Source organism: Crotalus tigris, unplaced genomic scaffold (genome assembly GCF_016545835.1).
Source record: "Crotalus tigris isolate CLP2741 ecotype Arizona unplaced genomic scaffold, ASM1654583v1 scf7180000019016.1132606, whole genome shotgun sequence".
Classification (NCBI taxonomy): Eukaryota; Metazoa; Chordata; class Lepidosauria; order Squamata; family Viperidae; genus Crotalus; species Crotalus tigris.
The window spans coordinates 861,976-882,226 of NW_024097330.1; the positions used below are offsets into that span (position 1 = coordinate 861,976).

At 42.0% G+C, this 20,251-nt stretch overlaps 1 protein-coding gene across 3 annotated transcripts in view; it reads left to right on the forward strand.

Moving 5' to 3' along the window:
- The first annotated feature begins 14,659 nt into the window (after positions 1-14,659).
- Positions 14,660-20,251, forward strand: part of SCML2 (Scm polycomb group protein like 2) — a 94,555-nt gene continuing 88,963 nt past the window's right edge. Inside the window, exon 1 of one of the 3 annotated variants that reach the window (XM_039358401.1) lies at positions 14,660-15,020. In XM_039358401.1, coding sequence (XP_039214335.1) covers positions 14,891-15,020 — 130 coding nt within the window. In that variant the 5' untranslated portion in view covers positions 14,660-14,890. The remainder of the gene's footprint in view (positions 15,021-20,251) is intronic. The other 2 variants (XM_039358405.1, XM_039358409.1) reach the window with 2 other exon arrangements.

Here is a 20,251-nt window from a genome sequence, read left to right on the forward strand (position 1 = left end):
ATTGATCATGAGTTTAAGAATTTAAAGTATCTAAAAATAAGCAGCAAAATATTAAATAAAATTTTAATCTTAGAAAGTTATAAATGGCCTAAGGGATTTGGAATATTGAAAGTTTTACAATAATTTTGAATTAATTTCAAAAAGTGCACAGCTTCTCATGGGAAATAGATTCAATTTGGGGTTTTGCTGGACAAAACAAAGTAATTTGATTATTTAAAAAAAATTACACTAGAGAAGACAAAGATTTTAGGTACAGGAAAGATTTACAACCCCGCAAAATGTTACAAATTGTTCTAACAATGAAAATACTGAGAGATTTTTGAAGAATGAAATCAGAAAATTGTTGCCACAATATAAAAAATCAGTAATGATGTTTGAATAGAATAGAATTGGAAAGGACCTTGGAGGTCTTCTAGTCCAACCTCTTGCTCTAGCAGGAGACCCTATACCATTTCAGACGTGGCTGTCCAGTCTCTTCCTAAAAATCTCCAGTGATGTCTGCTTCCAAGGACAGACTATATCCAAAATATGTTATTGAAGAAATGTCAGATGTAGAACAAATTTTAGCTGACAACATAGATAAGGTAAGGTAAGATAAGATAAGATAACCTTTATTGTCATTTTTTTACTGTGGGCACAACAGCACACTTCAAAAATGAAATTTAGTTGCCCGCTCTCAAAGTGAAACATACATGACACATACCTAAACATACTATGTACAACATATGTATAGATCCACACCCCTACATATACACAACAAATAAATATTAAATAGTGACTGTTATGTCCTGGGCCTGCTGAGTCATTCAGCAAATGCAGGAGGCTGCAGAAAGGCCCAGGTAGATCACGTGGATGCCCGGGACCAGACAGGCTGTCTCCACCCTATTGCGCATGCGCAAGGTGGGAGAAATATGTTGCACTGATTGGTTGACACTGTCCCTGCAAAAGGGGTATAAAAGGAATCCGCGCCATTTTGTTTTGGTTCTGTTGTGAATTGAATAAAGACAAGACTGTTTGTTATTCGTGCCTCGTCTCAATGCCTTTTACTTGGAAACAGAACATTGGCAACAAAGGTGGGATATGCTGCAAGGGGAACAATGAAAGAAGATAGGCTAATTCACCAAGAGAGACCTGAAGTGCTGGGACGTTCGGCATCCGGAGAGTGCAACTCTGCCTCCAGTACGAGAACGCTGGAGGAGAGCTTGGCAAAAGTGATCCCCTTCTCAACCTTTGCAGCACGAGGCATTGACAAGGCTACCGGGCAGTAACGATGTCCAAACTAGGCCATCTCTCTGAATTTGACACAGCTCATCTGGAACTCTGGAGTTCTTACGTGGCCTGGGTAGAGAACTACTTTCGGGTAAACCAAATCAGAGAAGATGGTCTTAAAGCTGCTACACTACTGTGTATCTGTGGGCAAGAGACTTCGATATTGCAGAGAATCTGGTCGCCCCAGCACCACTTGAATCAATTGCTTATGCTGAGCTGAAAAGAATGTTGCGAGAACATTTTGAACCGAAGCTTTTGGTGATTGCATGGCAACACGCATTCGAGCAGAGGGACCAGATGCCTGGTGAGTCTGCTGTGGACTTTATTGCTGTATTATAACAAGCAGCTAGGCCATGCGAATTCAAGAATCTGGAAGAGAGACTTTGAGATCGTTTAGTTTGTGGACTGAGAAGTCATGAGCTGCAACAGAAGATCTTCGCAAGGGAAGACATCTCTTTCCAAGATGCCTTGAGAAAAATTGCAGCCAAAGAAGTGGCAGGAGGAGCTGTGAAGGCCTTGTGGCTCACCAAGAACCCTCCAACTTCGATCTCCATCCATCAAGAGGTTGCTCGAGAAGAATCCAAACAGGAGCCAAACAGGAGATGGAGGTAGACCGACTAGAGCAGCCAGCGGAGAGGAGGCCTCAAGAGCGCAAAGACAAGGCAACCTCATTCCCTTGGTGTTTCAGATGTGGAGGACGCCACAAGTGCTCCGATTGCCGTTTCCGCTCTGCCATTTGCCGGGCATGTTGTACACAAGGCCATATTGCCTCCATCTGTTTGGGTCGCCAGAAGGACCAGTCTTCGGAAGAATTGCTTCAGAAAGGTACCAGGATCCCCAGCCAGAACAGGGTGGGTTTCTGCGCGTCCCACAGAAGCATTTTTAAAACCAGGGCCTATAGGCCACTTAGGGAGAAGCTTCACATTGACGTGAAGTTGCAAGGGGTTCCCTTATCAATGGAGTTGGACACAGGGTCCGCTTTATCAATCATTTCCCAAGACACTTTCAAAAAGATTTGTTGTAGAAGTGGCCTACGAGTTAAACTCAGGCCTTCAAATTTAATTCTTACTGACTTCCAGAATTCCCGAGTCAGCGTGAAGGGGGATGCCACGCTCTAGGTGCAGCGTAGGAATGAAGGGTTGTTAGATGTGGTGGTAATTGGGAGTGATTGCATGAGTCGTATTGGACTCGATTGGTTCGAGGCTCTTGGAATCCAAGTGACTGGATTTCACAGTTTGCAAATGACAGGCCTTGCAGAAGTTTGCAAGGAGTTTGCTGATGTGTTAGTTCAGAGCTTGGCTCGTACAAGGGGCCTCCCATTGCTTTACGTTTAGACCCAGCAGTCACACCCATTAGGATTAAGCCCAGACGGGTGCCCTTCGTGTTGAAGAACAAGATTAATGCAGAGCTGGACAAGCTGCTCCAGCAGGGCATTTTAGAGCCTGTGGACAGCAGTCCATGGGAAACCCCCATAGTCATGCCACTGAAGGCCAATGGAGAAGTCCGAATTTGTGTGGACTGTACGTGTGCACTTAACAAAGCATTGCAGCAGCACTCATATCCGGTGCCAGTGGTGAGCCACATTCTGGCCTCCCTCAAAGGAGCCCGCGTTTTTGCCAAACTTGACTTGGCTCAGGCCTATCAACAATTACCAGTTGATGAGGCAATGGCAGAGGCCCAAACAATTGTAATGCACTGGGGAGCATTTAAAGTTAAAAGGCTGCGGTTTGGGGTTAATGTAGCCCCTGGCACCTTCCAGAGTGTGATGGAGCGAATGCTCTGCAATATTCCAGGCATTTGCCTGTACTTTGATGATATCCTCATCGCTGGGAAATCATCTGAAAATCTGGCTGAAAGGCTTAGAGCTGTCTTGGTGCATTTCCGCCAAGCGGGGCTGAAACTAAAGCAAGACAAATGTAAGATTGGAGTCACTTCCACAGAGTTTCTGGGGTTCCGTATTGATGCTGAAGGCATCCATCCTGCTGAATCTAAGCTTAAAGCAATTCAGCAGGCCCCAAGTCCCAAGTCCAAAAGCGAACTTCAGGCTTTTCTGGGACTGTTAAACTTTTACCATTTATTCCTCCCTCACAAGGCTGCAGTGGCTGAGCCATTACACCGGCTCTTGGATAAACAGGCTCCATGGCTGTGGACAAAAGTCCACAAAAAGAGTTTTGCGGAGGTCAAGGCCTTGCTATCTTCAAATGCAGTTCTAGTGCATTTCAATGAGCATTTGCCTGCATGCATAGCCTGTGATGCATCCCCTTATGGCATTGGGGCTGTGTTGAGTCACTTGAAGGTTGATGGGACACAAGTCCCTGTAGCCTACTATTCTAGGACCCTATCATCTGCTGAACGTAATTATGCACAGATAGATAGGGAAGCCTTGGCCATAGTAGCTGGCATAAAAAAGTTCCATGACTTTTTATATGGCCGCCATTTCATGGTCTTTACAGACCATAAGCCACTGCTGGGGTTGTTTACAACCAACAAGCAAACCCCACACATAATCTCTCCTAGAATGCTGAGATGGTCAATTTTCCTTTCTGTATATGATTACACACTGGTTCACAAACCGGGTAAAGAAATGGGCCATGCAGATGGCTTCAGCAGACTATCTCTACAGCTAGTAGAGTCAGATCCTGCTCCAGCTAGCCACATACTTTCCATTCAGGATTTGCCTGAGTCTCCCCTCAATGCTAGGGATGTGGCTGCAGAAACAGCCACTGATCACACGCTAACACGCGTGCTGACATGGGTGCTGTCCAGGTGGCCTGACACATGTCCTGGCACAGAGTTCCAGAGTTTCTGGAAGAGGAAGCACGAGTTATCCACCTTCAAGGGTTGTGTCCTCTGGGGTAGTAGGGTAGTGATCCCAACCTCATTGAGGACTAGAGTCTTGCTCTCTCTGCATGAGGGACATCCGGTATAGTCCGGATGAAGGTGCTTGTGTGCAGCCATCTTTGGTGGCCTGGGCTCGATAAAGAGATCGAGGGCTAGGCCCACAGGTGTACTGTTTGCCAACAGTCTAGGCCTGAAATGCCTCAGGCTCCCATATATAGGTGGGAGGTGACACAAGCCCCTTGGTTGAGGGTTCATATCGACTACGCTGACCCCTTTCAGGGGCAATTTTTCCTTCTCCTCATGGACAGCCATTCCAAGTGGCTAGAGGTTGTTCCTGTCTCCTCCACTACTGCTGCCAGGACCATCCAGGTGTTGAGAGGAATCTTCGCCTCTCATGGGCTTCCAGATGTCTATGACAACGGACCCCAATTCACTTCTTCTGAGTTTCAGGCTTTTCTACAGGCCAACATGATCCATCATGCCACATCAGCACCATTTCATCCTTCATCCAATGGCCAAGCTGAGCGTATGGTGCGCACAACCAAAGATGTTTTAAAGAGGATCACTCATGGCAGTTGGCATCACAGGTTAGCTGACTTTCTTTTGTGCCACCGCACCACACCTTGCACAACTACTGGCAAGAGCCCAGCTGAACTTGGCTGGGGTTGCAGACTCATTACAAAACTGGACAGGTTGCACGCAGACCGGGTATCTTCATAGGTGTCACAGCCGCGGGCACCTAGGAGACTTCAGGTGGGCGATCCGGTCTGGGCAAGAAACTATGGACCTGGACATCTCTGGGTGACAGCAATATGCAAGGTCTCTGGGCCGCTGTCATTCGAAGTAGCCTTGGATGATGGTTGGGTGATCCATTGACACATCGACCAACTGCGCTGGAGGCTTCCCAGCCACACTTCCGCTCCTGGCTCTGCTCTTGGGGGGGGGGAAGGAGGACCCCAATTACAATTGTGGACCACAGTCCATGAAAGCAGAACTTCCCAGGCGCCAGTAGGGGGTCTTGCCATGGAGGCAGCTCCTGACTCTGGCACTCCTGACCCTGGCACCGGGTCCATGGGACATTGCTCGCAACCAGATTTTCAGGCCAATCCATCTGCTGGTCTTGGGCTCACGGGACAATGCTCCCAAAAGGGGTCCATTGTGGACTTGGAGAATTCCACCCCACCAATGGACTTGGGGAATTCCATCCCACCAAGGAACTCTGGCCTGGGTTTAGAGGATCCAGCCAGTCAGCAGCATGGGAGGTTGCCTGCGTCTAGGGGGCATCAAAGTCCTGGCCTGATGAGCCTGGCAGGCGAGTTTGCAGGCCAGGCAATCACAACCACTCCAAGAAAGTCAGAGCGAGCCAGAGGTCCACTCAAGCACTTACAGGAGTATGTAAGACTCCTGTCAGTAGGTGGGCAGGCGTAAGGGTGCTTAGAAATCAGAACATGCTCAAAAGAACAAATGTTTGATGTATAGTAATGCAAAATAGTAAGTATTATTGTGCTGTGAATAAGAGAGTGACAAGGTATTAGAGCTGTAGTATTGTAAAATTTTAAGTACTATGTTTTGATCCAAGAGGGCAGGGGTGTTATGTCCTGGGACTGCTGAGTCATTCAGCAGGTGCAGGAGGCTGCAGAAAGGCCCGGGCAGACCACGTGGATGCCCGGGACCAGACAGGCTGTCTCCAGCCTGTTGCGCATATGCAAGCGGGAGAAATATGTTGCATTGATAGGTTGACACTGTCCCTGCAAAAGGGGTATAAAAGGAATCCGTGCCATTTTGTTTTGGTTCTGTTGTGAATTGAATAAAGACAAGACTGTTTGTTACTCCTGCCTCGTCTCAATGCTTTTTACTTGGAAACAGAACACTGTCCATCATGAATATATAACGGAAGGAGGAAGCTTGAGAGTTCACAAAGTTAATGCTGTATGGAATGAAACTATGGCTCATTCTAGATATTCTGCTAGAGATACCACGAAGCCTTCTCCCAGAAGGTAACAAGGAAAAGAGGTCATGAAGAGGATGTGTAGTGTCCCAGATAATCTTACGGACCCTGCTCAAGCAGCGCTTCTGTGCTACGTCCTGGATGGGACAGAGGGAGCTGTCAATGATCTTTTCAGCCATTCTCACCACTCTCTGCACCGCCTTCCTGTCTGAAGCAGTAATAAGAATAGTAGTAAAGTTGGAAGGGACCTTGGAGGTCATCTAGTCCAACCCCCTGCTCGGGCAGGAAACCCTACACCATTTCGGACAAATGGCTGTCCAGTCTCTTCTTAAAAACTTCCAGTGTTGGAGCATTTACTGCTTCTGGAGGCAAGCTGTTCCACTGATTAATTGTTCTCACTGTCAGGAAGTTTCTCCTTAGTTCTAGGTTGCTTCTCTCCTTGATTAGTTTCCACCCGTTGCTTCTTGTCCTGCCTTCAGGTGCTTTGGAAAATAGCTTGATTCCCTCTTCTTTATGGCAGCCCCTGAGATATTGGAATACTGCTATCATGTCCCCCCTTGTCCTTCTCTTCGTTAAACTAGACATACCCAATTCTAGCAACCGTTCCTTATATGTTTTAGCCTCCAGTCCCCTAATCATCTTTGTTGCTCTTCTCTGTACTCTTTCTAGAGTCTCAACATCTTTTTTACATCGTGGTGACCAAAACTGGATGCAGTATTCCAAGTGTGGCCTTACCAAGGCATTGAAGAGTGGTATTAATACTTCACGTGATCTTGATTCTATCCCTCTGTTAATGCAGCCTAGCACTGTGTTGGCCTTTTTGGCAGCTGCAGCACACTGCTGGCTCATATTTAGGTGATTGTCTACTAGGACTCCGAGGTCCCTCTCACAGTTACTACTATTGAGCATGGTGCCACCTATGCTGTACTTGTGCATTTGGTTTTTCTTGCCTAAATGTAGAACCTTGCTTTTTTCACCATTGAATTTCATTTTGTTAGTTAGTGCGCAGTGTTCAAGTCTGTCCAGATCCTTCTGTATCTTAAGCCTGTCTTCTGGAGTGTTGGCTATTCCTGCCAGCTTGGCGTCGTCTGCAAATTTGATGAGTTCCCCATCTATCCCTTCATCCAAATCATTGATGAAGATGTTGAAGAGTACTGGGCCCAGAACAGAGCCCCACTACACACTTCCCTCCATATAGATGCAGTTCCATTGAGGACCACTCGCTGAGTAAGGCCGGTCAGCCAGCTACGGATCCATCTGGTGGTGGTTCTGTCTACCCCACATTTTCTATCTTGTCAAATAGTAAGTTGTGATCTACTTTATCAAATGCCTTACTGAAGTCCAAGTAAATTATGTCCACAGCATTCCTCTGATCCACTAATTTTGTCACTTGGTCAAAGAATGCAATAAGATTTGTCTGGCATGATCTATTTTTGACAAACCCATGTTGGCTTTTAGTAATGACTTTGTTTGCCTCTAGGTGTTCGTTGATTCGTTGTTTGATTATCTTTTCCAGGATCTTCCCAGGTATTGAGGTCAGGCTGATAGGTCTGTAATTTCCTGGATCCATTTTTTTTCCTTTTTTGAGGATGGGAACTACATCAGCTCTTTTCCAGTCCTCTGGTAGTTGTTCCAGGATCTTTGTGTTCCAGGATCTTTGAAAAATATAGTTCAGTGGCTCCGATATCACATCTGCCAGTTCCTTGAGAACTCTGGGGTCTAATCCATCTGGTCCTGGCTATTTGAACTCATCTAGGCTGGACAGGTGCTCAATAACCATTTTCTTGCCTATCTTAACTTGTGTTTCTGTTTTGTTTTTTATGGCACTATTTTTGATAGGTTGGTCTGCTTTTTCCCTTTGTGTAAAGACAGATGCGAAAAATGAGTTAAATAGTTCTGCTTTCTCCCTGTTGCTTGTCACCTTCTTGCCACTTCCACCCACTAATGGACCAATTATTTCCTTCACTTTTTTCTTGTTTTTTACATGTTGAAAGAAGCTTTTTTTGTTATTTTTGACTTTGGTCGCAAGCCTTAGTTCATTTTGAGCCTTGGCTTTCTTCACTTCATCTTTGCAGGCTCGGGCTATTTGCTGATATTCTGACTTAGTTATGTGTCCCTCTTTCCACTTTCTATACTTGTCCTTTTTATCTTTCAATTTGTCAGAGAGTTCTTTATGCAGCCATGCTGGTTTCTTTTGAGAGCTGTTATTTTTCCTCTTTGTTGGTATTGTGCTAGACTGTGCTTTTATTATCTCATTTTTCAAAATTTCCCAAGCTTCTTGAGTTGTTTTCCCCTTGAGGATTCTCATCCATGGAATCCTTCCCAAGCCCTCTCTAAGTTTATTGAAATTAGCTCTCTTGAAGTCCAAGACTCTAGTTTGACTGTGTTCTATTGGTTGTGCTTCTATAATGTTGAATTCTAATATTGCATGATCACTTCCTCCCAGGGTTCCTATGGCTTCAACACCGTCTATCATTTCATCTCTGTTAGTGAGAATTAGATCCAAAATGGCTAATCCCCTAGTTCCATTCTCTACTTTTTGGGAGACAAAGTTGTCTGCTAGGTTTGCCAGGAACCTGTTTGATCTTCCACTTGGTGCGGAGTTTGTCTCCCAGTTGATGTCAGGGTAGTTAAAGTCCCCCATTACTATTGTGATGTGCTTCCTACATACCTTAGTTAGCTGACTAGCAAAAAGTTCATCTATTTCCTCTGTTTGGTTGGGTGGTTTGTAGTATACACCTATGGCAATGTCATTTCCCCCACCTTTTATATTGACCCAAATGCATTGTTGTGCTCTATTTCTGTGGAGATGTAGTTATGTGATGCTTCCAAACCAGACTGTGATGCTGTATGACAGGATGCTCTCAATCGTCCCCCTGTAGAAAGTGGTCAGGACAGGGGAAGGAAGATGTGCTTTTCTCATGTGACGCAGAAAATGCAGGCGCTGCTATGCCCGCTTCACTAGTTTCTCACTGTTGAGTGACCAAGCCAGCCTACTCGTTAGCTGCACACCCAGGAATTTGATGCTGGTAACCATCTCCACAGGTGAATCATTAATGCACAGAGAAGTGTGGCTGTGCCTGCCTTTTCTGAAATTGAATGCTAATGAATGCCATTGTTCTGGAAGGCTCAGAATTCTGACATTCGCCAGCATTTTCCCCTCTGAAGGGATGGAAATGATGGTGTTCACTAAAATTCTAACAAATACCTTCATTCTGAAAGGCTCAGAATATGGTGTTAGCTGGAGTTTTCACCATATTCACTGTTTCTCCAGGTTGCAGGAGTATTTTCCCTCATGCACAGAGGGGAGGGGAAATTCACTTGGTGTGCTGGTGAAACAGACCTAAAATTCAATGTGGCCTCTTCTTGCAACCTTACCTGCCAGTTTCCCTAGTGACATTCGGGGGAAACTGGCAGAGAAGACTGAAAATGGAGATCATATGATTGCAAGGCACTTGACAACAAGTAGTAATTTTTCTTCTATCGTTACGATTACATTTAACATTTCTTATATTCCCTGAACTTTCTTGATTCTCTTAATACAATGAGAGCAAAGCAGCATTCATTACTATCTATATAGTACTAAAATTCTATGTTTGACACTCTGTAACTTTCACTTGGATGAAACATAGCATCATAGGGCAAACCTTTGTCAAGAAAGCTACATCAAATGAGCTAACATAGAATCCTGAAGGAATGAAATTTGGGATTTTTTTTTACTGCTTCAGTGCCACTACCACACTGCTGCAATCAGCCACAGTCATGTGATTCTCATTTTCAATGTTCTCTGACAGCTTCCCATAAATTGATGGGGAACCCAGAGGGAACTATAGGATTGCATCAATGCTCCTTGCCATCTTCTCACTAGCAAAGTCTTTGCTTGTGGGAAATTTGCAGAGAGAAGATCAGTGAAGAAATGGTTCACTCCTTCTGTGCTCACACTCCATTTTTCCTCACCCACATGGCAATAGTCACTTACCTGCATGCTGGGAAGGGGAGGAAGGAGGGAAAGGAAGGAGGAATATGGAGAGAGGGAAGAAATGAACAGGGAGAGTGGGAGGAAAGAAGTTAGGAAGGAAGGGGAGAAAGGAAGAGGGAAGAGGAAGAAAGGAAGGGAAAAAAGGAGGAAAGAAGGAAAGGAAACAGAAGCGAGGCAAGAACGAGAGAAAGGAAGCCACTTCCTTGCCTACTGAGAAGAGAAAGCAAGGGAGAGAGGAAGACAGGAAGGAGGGGGAAAGGAATAAAGGAAGGGGGAGGGAAAGAACAGAGAGGGAGAAAGAGTGAGGATGGATGAATAGATGGAAGAAAGGGAGGGGGGAGAAAGAGGCAGGAAGGAAGAGAAGAAAGAGGGAGATAAGGAGGTAAAGCAGGAAAGAGGAAGAAAGAAAGGAGAATGGAAGAGAAAGGGAGGGAAGAGGGGAAGAAAAAGGGGAGAGAGGAGGTGGGAAGGAAAGAAGATTCCTAATGCTCACTGCCAGCTTCCCATAAGGAAACTTCATGTAAAAGTCATCAGGAAGTTCGAAGTCGCTCCCACTCCCACTGATTTTTTTGCCTGCTTGTGGTCATTGTTTCTCTGTTTAGGTAAGGAAATATCTCTGAAATGATGAGCCAACAGGTCATGAGTTATCTTGATACTTTATACATTTGAAAACGTTTCCCACGATTGTGAATCCCTCAGATTAATAATTCCCTCTATGAGGAAGATAGGAAACCAAAAAATAAAAAATAAATTTGATTGGAATTCCTTGGTTTTTACTCACCCACCCATCTTTTTGCAACAACTTGTCTGAGAGAACACTTTCCAATGTCAATTAAATATATTTAAATAATATCTAATACTATCTACTTTTTAGTACACTTTTTTAATACACAATTTTAGTACACAATTTGTTCAACATCAAATTTTAAATGTTCAACATCAAACATTAAAATGCAAACTAAAATAAAGGAAAAGGGGAAGGAGAATCCTAAATCAATTTATATTTAGTTTTTGTTTTTTCCTTGCCACACAAAGTTAGAAATATCCTTTTGCTATTGTTTAAAAGTTATGTCAGTTATCATGATTGGTATAGTTTGAAATAAGAAACATTCTTTTTATTTTTATAACTAAAATTCTACCTAACATGAATATCTTTAATTTATCCCACCTGGTTAATTCTTTTAATGTCATTCCACAGTTTTCCATAGTTATTCTGAAATAGTATATAGTATATGATTTTGTATACTGCCAAATCAAAAGACTTATAGTATTTATCAAAGTAGTGAGGAAAAATGATACTTTATTTCCATGTGGCTCATTTTTCTATGACAGGTTGTTAGAATTTGGACAGTTATAGACAATATTCACAATGTCCATCACTACTTTCTGATTTGTTTCATTAACAGTCTTTGTTTTCCCAATATGATGTGCCCCTCGTATATTGTGCAAAAGCTCTGAGAATTCCCAAACAGAAAACCATACTAACCGAGATTATAAGTTGTAGCTCAATGCATTTGGAGGGCATCACATTGGAAAAAACTAATCTAGAAACATGGTTCGGCAAAAAGCTAAAATACTAAATAAAGACAGAGAAGAAAGCTTTAAACCCTCTAAGGCTGTTCAACTTGTTGTTTGTCAACTTCAGTTCAGTGTTTAACACAATCATTCCCCAGCATCTAGTAGACAAACTGGGCCTTTTAGGCTTAAACACTCTTTTGTGCAACTGGATTCTTGATTTTCTTACCAACAGGCCCCAATATGTGCGAGTTGGAACAAATACCTCTAATACCATTTTCTTGAGCACAGGTTCTCCTGAGGGCTGCGTCTTAAGTCCGCTGCTGTTCATCCTCTTGACCCATGACTGTTGTGCTAGGTTTGCCACCAACCATATTGTGAAGTTCACAGATGATATAACAGTAGTGGGCCTTATTCAGGATGACAAGGTGGAAGCTTACTGCAAGGAGGTTGAGCGGTTGGCGAACTGGTGTAAGAAAAACAGCCTAGTTTTAAATACCAGAAAAACCAAAGAGATCATTGTCGATTTCAGAAAAGGCAGGCACCGCCACACTTCTCTGTGGATTAATTATTCACCTGTGGAGATGGTTACCAGCATCAAATTCCTGGGTGTGCAGCTAACGAGTAGACTGGCTTGGTCGCTCAACAGTGACTGCATTTTCTGCGTTGCATGAAAAAAAGCACATCTTCCTTCCCCTGTCCTGACCACTTTCTACAGAGGGACGATCGAGAGCATCCTGTCATACAGCATCACAGTCTGGTTTGGAAGCATCACTGCTGCAGACAGGAAGGCGGTGCAGAGAGTGGTGAGGATGGCTGAAAAGATCATTGGCAGTCCCCTCCCTCCCATCCAGGACATAGCACAGAAGCATTGCTTGAGCAGGGTCCGTAAGATTATCTGGGACACTACACATCCTCTTCGTGACCTCTTTTCCTTGTTACCCTCTGGGAGGAGGCTTCGTGGTATCTCTAGCAGAATATCCAGATTGAGCCATAGTTTCATTCCATACAGCATTAACTTTGTGAACTCTCAAGCTTCCTCCTTCCGTTATATATTCAAGATGGGCAGTATTTAATGTTTATTTGCTACGTATATGTAGGGATGTGGGTCTATACATATGTTGTTCATAGTATGTTTAGGTTTATGTCATGTATGTGTTTCACTTTGAGAGCAGGCAACTAAATTTCATTTTTGATGTGTGCCGTAGTGCCCACAGTAAAAAAATGACAATAAAGGTTATCTTATCTTATCCAATCCAGCCTCCTTCAATATATATTCAGCCTGTAAACTGAATACCTTGCCTCACTTTTTTGCCAACCTGGAGCCACTCTGTTTTGCCTGTTCCATCTGTAGTGGGGATTTTTCTTTTGTGTAGAGATTTTGCACAAGGAAAATGAGATGTTCTAGGAATACCATTTTCCTAAGAACTTTCCTCAGCTTGACATGGCCAATATAACTGAAGGTCTTCCTATAGTGTATGAAGCACATATTGACTTCTTTTTAGTATCTTTTGGCTTTTTTTCATATGCTTCAGCAAAAAAGTTTGAAGGTCTGACATCTCCCTTTCCATGTAAGGCTCTAATCTAGATAATCCTAAGTGTTATTTCCGTGGCATGTGAAATTAAACATTATGCAATAATGCACTCTGTTAACTGTCTTTTCTTGGTTATTATTATTCTAATCTGTTGGCCATTGTAACATTCTTCAGATTTGCTACTCTAGTTTGGTTAGAACCTTTATTGCTTTTTGTAGAGTGCCATGTTTCCATAGATCAGGGGTAGGCAACCTTGGCTCTTTTATGACTCTTGGACCTCAACTCCCAGAATTCCTGAGTTGGCTCAGCAATTCTGGGAGTTGAAGTCCACGAGTCATAAAAGAGCCAAGGTTGCCTACCCCTGCCATAGATATTCCATCAATTCCTGTAGTCTTCCAATTTGGTAATGACTGGAACCTTAACCTAACTTAGTCTTCTGATAATAGAGATTGTTGTAAATAAGGAAAAAGTTATCTTGGATGTTGAAAATATTTCAATATATTCTTTCCATATTTGTTTCAATCTGCTACAGGTAGTCCTCAATTTACAGCTACAATTGAGTCCAACATTTCCATTGTTAAGCAAGGTAGTTGTTAAGTGAACTGTGCCTCATTTTACAATATTTTTGCCACAGTTGTTAAGCAAATCACTGCTTTGTTAAATAAATCTTGCAGTCATTAAGCGAATCTGGCTTCCCAAATTTGCTTAATGTCAAAAACCGGTGGGGAAAGTTACAAATGGTGATCACATGACAGCGCAACTGTCATAAATACATGCCATTTGATGAACACACAAATTTTGATCACATGATCATGGGCATACTGCAATGGTTACAAGTTTGAAAACTGATGTCACTTTTTCAGTGACCTTGTAATTTCGAACAGTCACTAAATCAGTGGTTCTCAACCTTTTTATACGGCGATCCCGGTCATAAGGAAGTGTCGCGCATGCGCGCCGCCCCCCATGCGCAACGCGCATGCACAGCGCCGCCCCTATGCAAGGCGCCACCCCCGAGGGACAGAATGGCGGATCGTGTTGTTTGGCAACCCCCGTAAAATGGTCGTTCAACCCCAAATGGGGTCGCGACCCAAAGGTTGAGAATCGCTGCACTAAATGAATGTAAGTCAAGGACTATCTGTACTATCTGTTCTTTAGTGTTGTTCACCATATCAGCTTGAAGTTACAATCTCTTTCTTACTCCAGCCCTCTTTGGAAAATTTATTTTTCTGTGTTTTTTTAATTTTTAATCTCATTGCAGGTGCTGTTGTAATACTGTTTGTTCTAAAAGTTCTCTGATATTCTTTGTTGAACCTCTTCCTGAGAACTTGGTCCTTCTTGGCTTTGGTTCCAGTTTGCTTTGAAAATCTCTTTTCGCATGCGTAACAGCTTATCTATTTCAGACAAGTTAGAAATGCAATTTGCACATTGTTTCATTTTTGCACCGTTCATTTTTCTAATTTACAAAACGCATTAGTACATAAATATCCAATATTATCTGTCAATTCAAGAACAATTCTGTTCAGAGAAAGCTCATATTTATATCGTTTCGGGACAAAACCTACAGTGGGGTATCGGCGGCAGCCACTTGAAGCGCACTGCAGCGGTATAAACAGCAAGTGTACGACGAGTGGCGTGGCGCGCGCTAGAACGTCCCCCAACTCGCTCTCGCGGGCCACTATCATAACGGCAACTGTGGCAGCAGCGGCTGAATTGCCACCAGTCCCCTCCGCCTCCGCCCCCTCATCAGGGGGCCGCGAAGACAAGACGCGAAGACGAAGAGAAGCCCTAGGGCCGCTGCCGGGCATGCGCGACGCCCCAGAAATATGGCGGAGGTGGCAGCGTGACTGTTGGTGGCGGCTGCGGCACCGCGCAGCTGACAGACGGGCGAGTTGGGTGCACGGCGTGCCGCGAGGCCGGGACTTCCTCGTGTTCGGTGAGTGGCGCCGGTTCCCGAGTGAAGGACCGAGCGTTTTTGGCTTCCGAGGAAGAAAAGCAGGCGGAGCTGGACTCGCCTCCCCCCTTCGCCGCAATTTTCTCCTCTATTAGCTGCGGGATCTCCCGGGTCCTGCATTCTAAAGCGCGGACTGAGAAGGGAAAACGCTGTTGTCAGATCAGCAGTCATCCGCCGCCCCTCGCAGAGTATTTGGTGTATGCGAGGTCGGGGTCACTTGTTCCGGATATTCGTCCTCGACCTCCCCCAACCAAGTCTTCTTAGTGGCTGTCTTTTCTCCTTCAGGTTTTCCCGAGCTGCCTCTCTTCTCGGCCTCTTTGGGTCCTAGGGCAGTTTGGAGGACGCGCTGCCCTTAGTTGTTTACTTTAACGGGTCGGAGGGGATTTATAATCCAGCAAACGTGACTCTTCCCCCCCCCCGCTCTTCTTCCTCAGCTAAACCTTCACGTCCACCTTTCTGATGATCAAAAGGCAAAGGGAGAAGAGAGAAAACGTTGCATTCCTCTTTGAGGAGGGGCAGGAGGAGGTGGGAGATCTTGCGAGGGGGGAACTCACCCCTGCATTTAGCCTGGGGGCATGGCAGGTCTCATTCTCTCCCGCTTTCGCTCGTTTTCTCGCTCTGGAAAGCACTGCTAGGTCGAGGCCGGCCGGAGAGCCGGTTCTGGACGGGCAGTTCTGCGCTTTGAATGCTGCGCGGTTTTATTTGAAAGGGGAGGAGAGAGGAGCGGCTGACATCTCCTGACCAGAGCTGAGCCAGCACAGCTGTCGCATTTAGCCCTAGGTAAATTTGGTAACAAGGCTGGCTTTTCTGTTGGGCATGCTGCTTAACGCGCATTTAACTTTAGTAGGGCGGGAATAAGCGTGGGCACTGAAGAAGAGGTGAATCTTTCCCCCCCAAGCTTTTCGGGCTAAACGCTCAAGGACTAAAGCTGTTCGCGGCAGTTCTGCACTTTTTTGACCCCCCCCCGTGCGTATTTTGAGTGGGCTCTTATTTTTGGCTTGCTTGGATGTGGTTTGACAGGAGCGTAGACGTGGACACACCTCTTCGAGATGTAGCTTTCTTCTGGCTGAGGACTCTCCTCCCTTTCCTCTTCTTTGGCATGGAGTACTAAATGCGAGTGGGGCCTCGTGGACCGACTATTGCTGCAACAGTTACTTTATCTTGGTTGGCCGGACAAATAGGCACCCAAGGAATAGATGCGTTTTCTTTGCTTCTGGTAACCAATGAGTTGGGTGCGGTGTTTGCTGCTTCTCCTCTTGTAAATGAAGGGCAATCTTTCTCCGAAGTCAGTGAGACTTGGCCTAAAGAGCCTTGAGACGAGTGGAAGGTATATTAACAGAGAAACACGATGCTTCTCTAGTGCAAAATTGTACCTAGAAATTGTCTTCCGTGCAGGAACAAGAAGTTTCAGGACATTTATTACTTTGGGTTTGTATGTATGTTGGCCACAATACACTTCTGATCCCATTCATCGCTTCGAAGAAACAGTTTCAGCCTGTGCCTATTTTCTTTGTCAATTTTGACCATGGGTGCAATCTAGTGCCTGGAAGCATGCTCAGTACAATTTAGGATAGCTTACTTTTGAGACAGCATGCAAAACATTGCACTGCATGGTTTTAATACTGAAAGTACCTACCAAGGAACAAGCCCCATTGAGCACACTGAGAAATATTTGTAAGTAATAATACATAGAACTGCTTTTTGTGTTTCCAAACTACAGTGGTTAGTCTCCACTAAAATGTTTTTATTTGCCTTGCACAAAATCTTGAGTATGTTTCTAAGTAGTAGGATTGCACGGATAATCATTTTAAATAAAAATCTAATATTATTGAACAACAAAGATTTTTTTAAAATGTAAAGTTTCAGTAACTTATGGTATAAATATGGTGATCCATTGGGTTAATACAATATGTGTCAGCTCAATTGTAATTTAGATGAAAATTCACGTTATTCAGCAGTGGTTGAATTAGATCAGTTGATCCTTGTCTCTTGAGCTGCTAAAAAGAGTTTAGGGAAAACTTAAAAAACAATTGTATTCAAAGTGTAATTTTAAAGTACTGATGCAATTATTCTAAATCTTAGTCCTATAAATAAGAACATGGTCTCCCCAAGTTTAAGTTCCTAAACATCTTTATTTAATTTGTGTAAAAGTTTGGATAACTTTTGAGGCTTATACCCAAGTATACATTAAAAATGGTATTAAGGTAAAAGCATGTTTGGGATAATGGCATAAAAATAGATTTTTTACAGAGTTTTTTTCCCCTAAGGATAGGGAATACTATAATACAGTTATAGAACTTAAGGGCTAATTCACTGTTGATATTTCTCTCTTCCCTCCAGCCCCATAATGGTTGAATTATATACTAGTAATTAATTCTGCTATTGCAGCAATTTCTGTGTTAAAGCTTATTTCGCTTTATTCTTGTCCATGCAGTTTGCTGCTGTAATATTCCAGTAGTAATGCGTTTAGTAGAAAGCAAATCAATCCAAAGTAATGAACTCTTTGCTCTATAATTTAGCTGTGAAAAATGAGTAAAAATCACACAAGATTAAAAGATACATGATTTTTGCGGACCTGCAAGTGTGACTTTCCCAAGTCCATTCATTTTTCTTATATATGTTCACATATAGTACACATGGCTGATTGAGGGCAAGTTAAGTTATATGTAGTTAATTATTGTATTTTTCCCCACTACTTGCTTATCCACTTGTATGTAGTATAAAATAAAATCTGCATTCAGATAATTCTAACTAAATTTATATGACTGGATTGGATTGATGGTGCTCTTTATGTAGAAAATTGTTGTTTAAAAAGTTTAAAGTTTATGATATGAAGCACTATCATGAAAATATTTAAATGAAAGATCTAGAGCTTTTTGAAAGCAACAGGTGCAAATGTAAATTGGGTTTGTCCTTCAGAAAACTAATCCTAGTCTCAGAGCAATATAAAAACTCCTGTCTCACTTCTAGTTTAAATAGTACACAGCTATTCAAACAGTTATGCAGCATGTGGGAAAACAACTGTGCTTGATCCCTGCAATTAAGGGCTTTTTTCCCCCTTAGTAAAGCAATTTCTCTTTACTGAATTGGAATTGCAACAAACAATTTTGAGATTTTAATTTAATTTGATTAGATTTGCTAAGGACATCAAACTCCAAAAAGACTCTTAAAGTACAGATGTAAGATTGTAGTTAGTATAAATGTATTTACAAAATTATCCTCCTCTAAAGTAACTTTATAAGAAGGCATATGTAAGAAAGAGATTTCAATATACAAATCAGTGAGTAGCATGGCAAAAAAGCAATTTGAACAGGTATGATTTCTGAACATTGTACTATTCACAAAGTAGTTTAATTATAATTCTGAATAAATGTTACTTCTTTTCTTGGTCTGAAGAATGCTCCTTCTAATCTTGTTAAGATCACTGTAATTTAGAATACTAAATTATATGAATAAAAAAAGATTATCGGTACACATATTTTTAACTTTTTTTTAAAAAAAGTACATATCAATAAATAAGAGCAATGTCATTAATTTTTCTAATTACCAAAATACTTTTGCTTGAAATATATGCTTAAAATGGATTTTCTGTAAACTGCTGCAAATGAATTTATTGTCGCAACTTTTTAAATAAATCACTTCACCTTCCAGTGTGGAAGATAACTTTTGATAATTAAAGTAATAATGTGGCACATTTTAAAAATGATACTTAAGGCCTATTTTCTATTATTAAAGCTTCTTGTCTGCACCCCTTCCCCCATGTACTGAGATATATGTAATAGGCGAATTTAAGATATTACACATTTAAAATTAATAGATTAGCTAGTGTTTTGCTTTTTATTCCTCAGTCACAAGTTTTATATCATTTATCAATCTGGAATAAGGCAAAATATATCCTACCTTATAAAACTATAAAGCTGACTCAATTATTTAACTCATTTAAAGGCACATAACTCTTTAAAAAATAATAATGGTCAAATATCCTCTTGTTAATTTTGCAGTCTTGAATTTAGATTTTGAACAGTTCATACAGATGTTCTATGTTATTCTATGTTATTAGAGATGGATTCATTTGATTAAACTCGTACTTTCAGGTTGACATTTTTTTATTGTTCTCTCTTCTGGCAATTAAGGGTAAAAATACCCTTGGCAATACATGGCCCTAGTATGTGACATCGTGGCAATTTGTAAACAAAGCCCAAGAGATGTATTTGATAATGTATTAGATTTTTAATGAATAAATGAGAAGGAGAAGGAAATAGCCACATGAATAATTAATACTGTGTTGTAGATGCACTGACATGTAATTATGATTTATAGTAACAAAGAGTTGACCGCTTTTTCTATATTGAATCTGAGATGGAAAACTTTTCTTTTTAGAAGAGAAATTAATCCCCATCTTTGGAAAATTTGTATCTGCAATATATGATGAGGCAGGTACATTTTTGTCCATTGCACTTTGCTTTAGGAAGTTAATATATAAATGATTCCTACTCTTCAACATTAGATCTAAAATTCTAGGACGAATTTGTGGGCTGAATTTCATAGACTATGAAATAGGTTATTGGCAATGATTACTGGTCATCTGCCTTTGGATGGAGTTTCTCTGTTAGCTGACAACCTTGTTGTCTCTGTCTACATGCTCACTTGTCTGAAATGCTGGAATTCTTTTTATGTTTTTCCAGCAAGCACTTCAGTGGCTTGAGAGACATAATCACTATTGAACTGGAATTTTTATTACAGGAGCAAGTGTAATCTGCTACTGGCTAGAAAAGCAACAATAGAAAGATAAACACAAGTGGTTTAAAATTGACTGCTCATAAAGAGGATAACTTGGATCACCTTTCAGTTGTAAGATAGCTTTGAAATCTGTTTGAGTTCAATAGCTTTTTGTAATAGCTCTTATTTCTTTTTATTGAAATGGATATTCATTTATTGAATTAATTTCATAGAAAAGTGTTCTCTTTTATTTGTATATTTTACTGTATTCATGTTATCATTTTTGCATGTGAGCTTTTGAAATTAAAAATAGATACATTAATATTTACTCTTTTTATTCCTGTGTAAAATATTCCTGTATTTGATCAGACATCATCCTAGGGAATTTCATTTTTTGAGAAGAAATAATGATTTTTATTACAATCTATATACAATGCACATCAATTTTAAAGGTTTATCAAAATGATATTTAAAATTTATAATTTTCCCCCTAA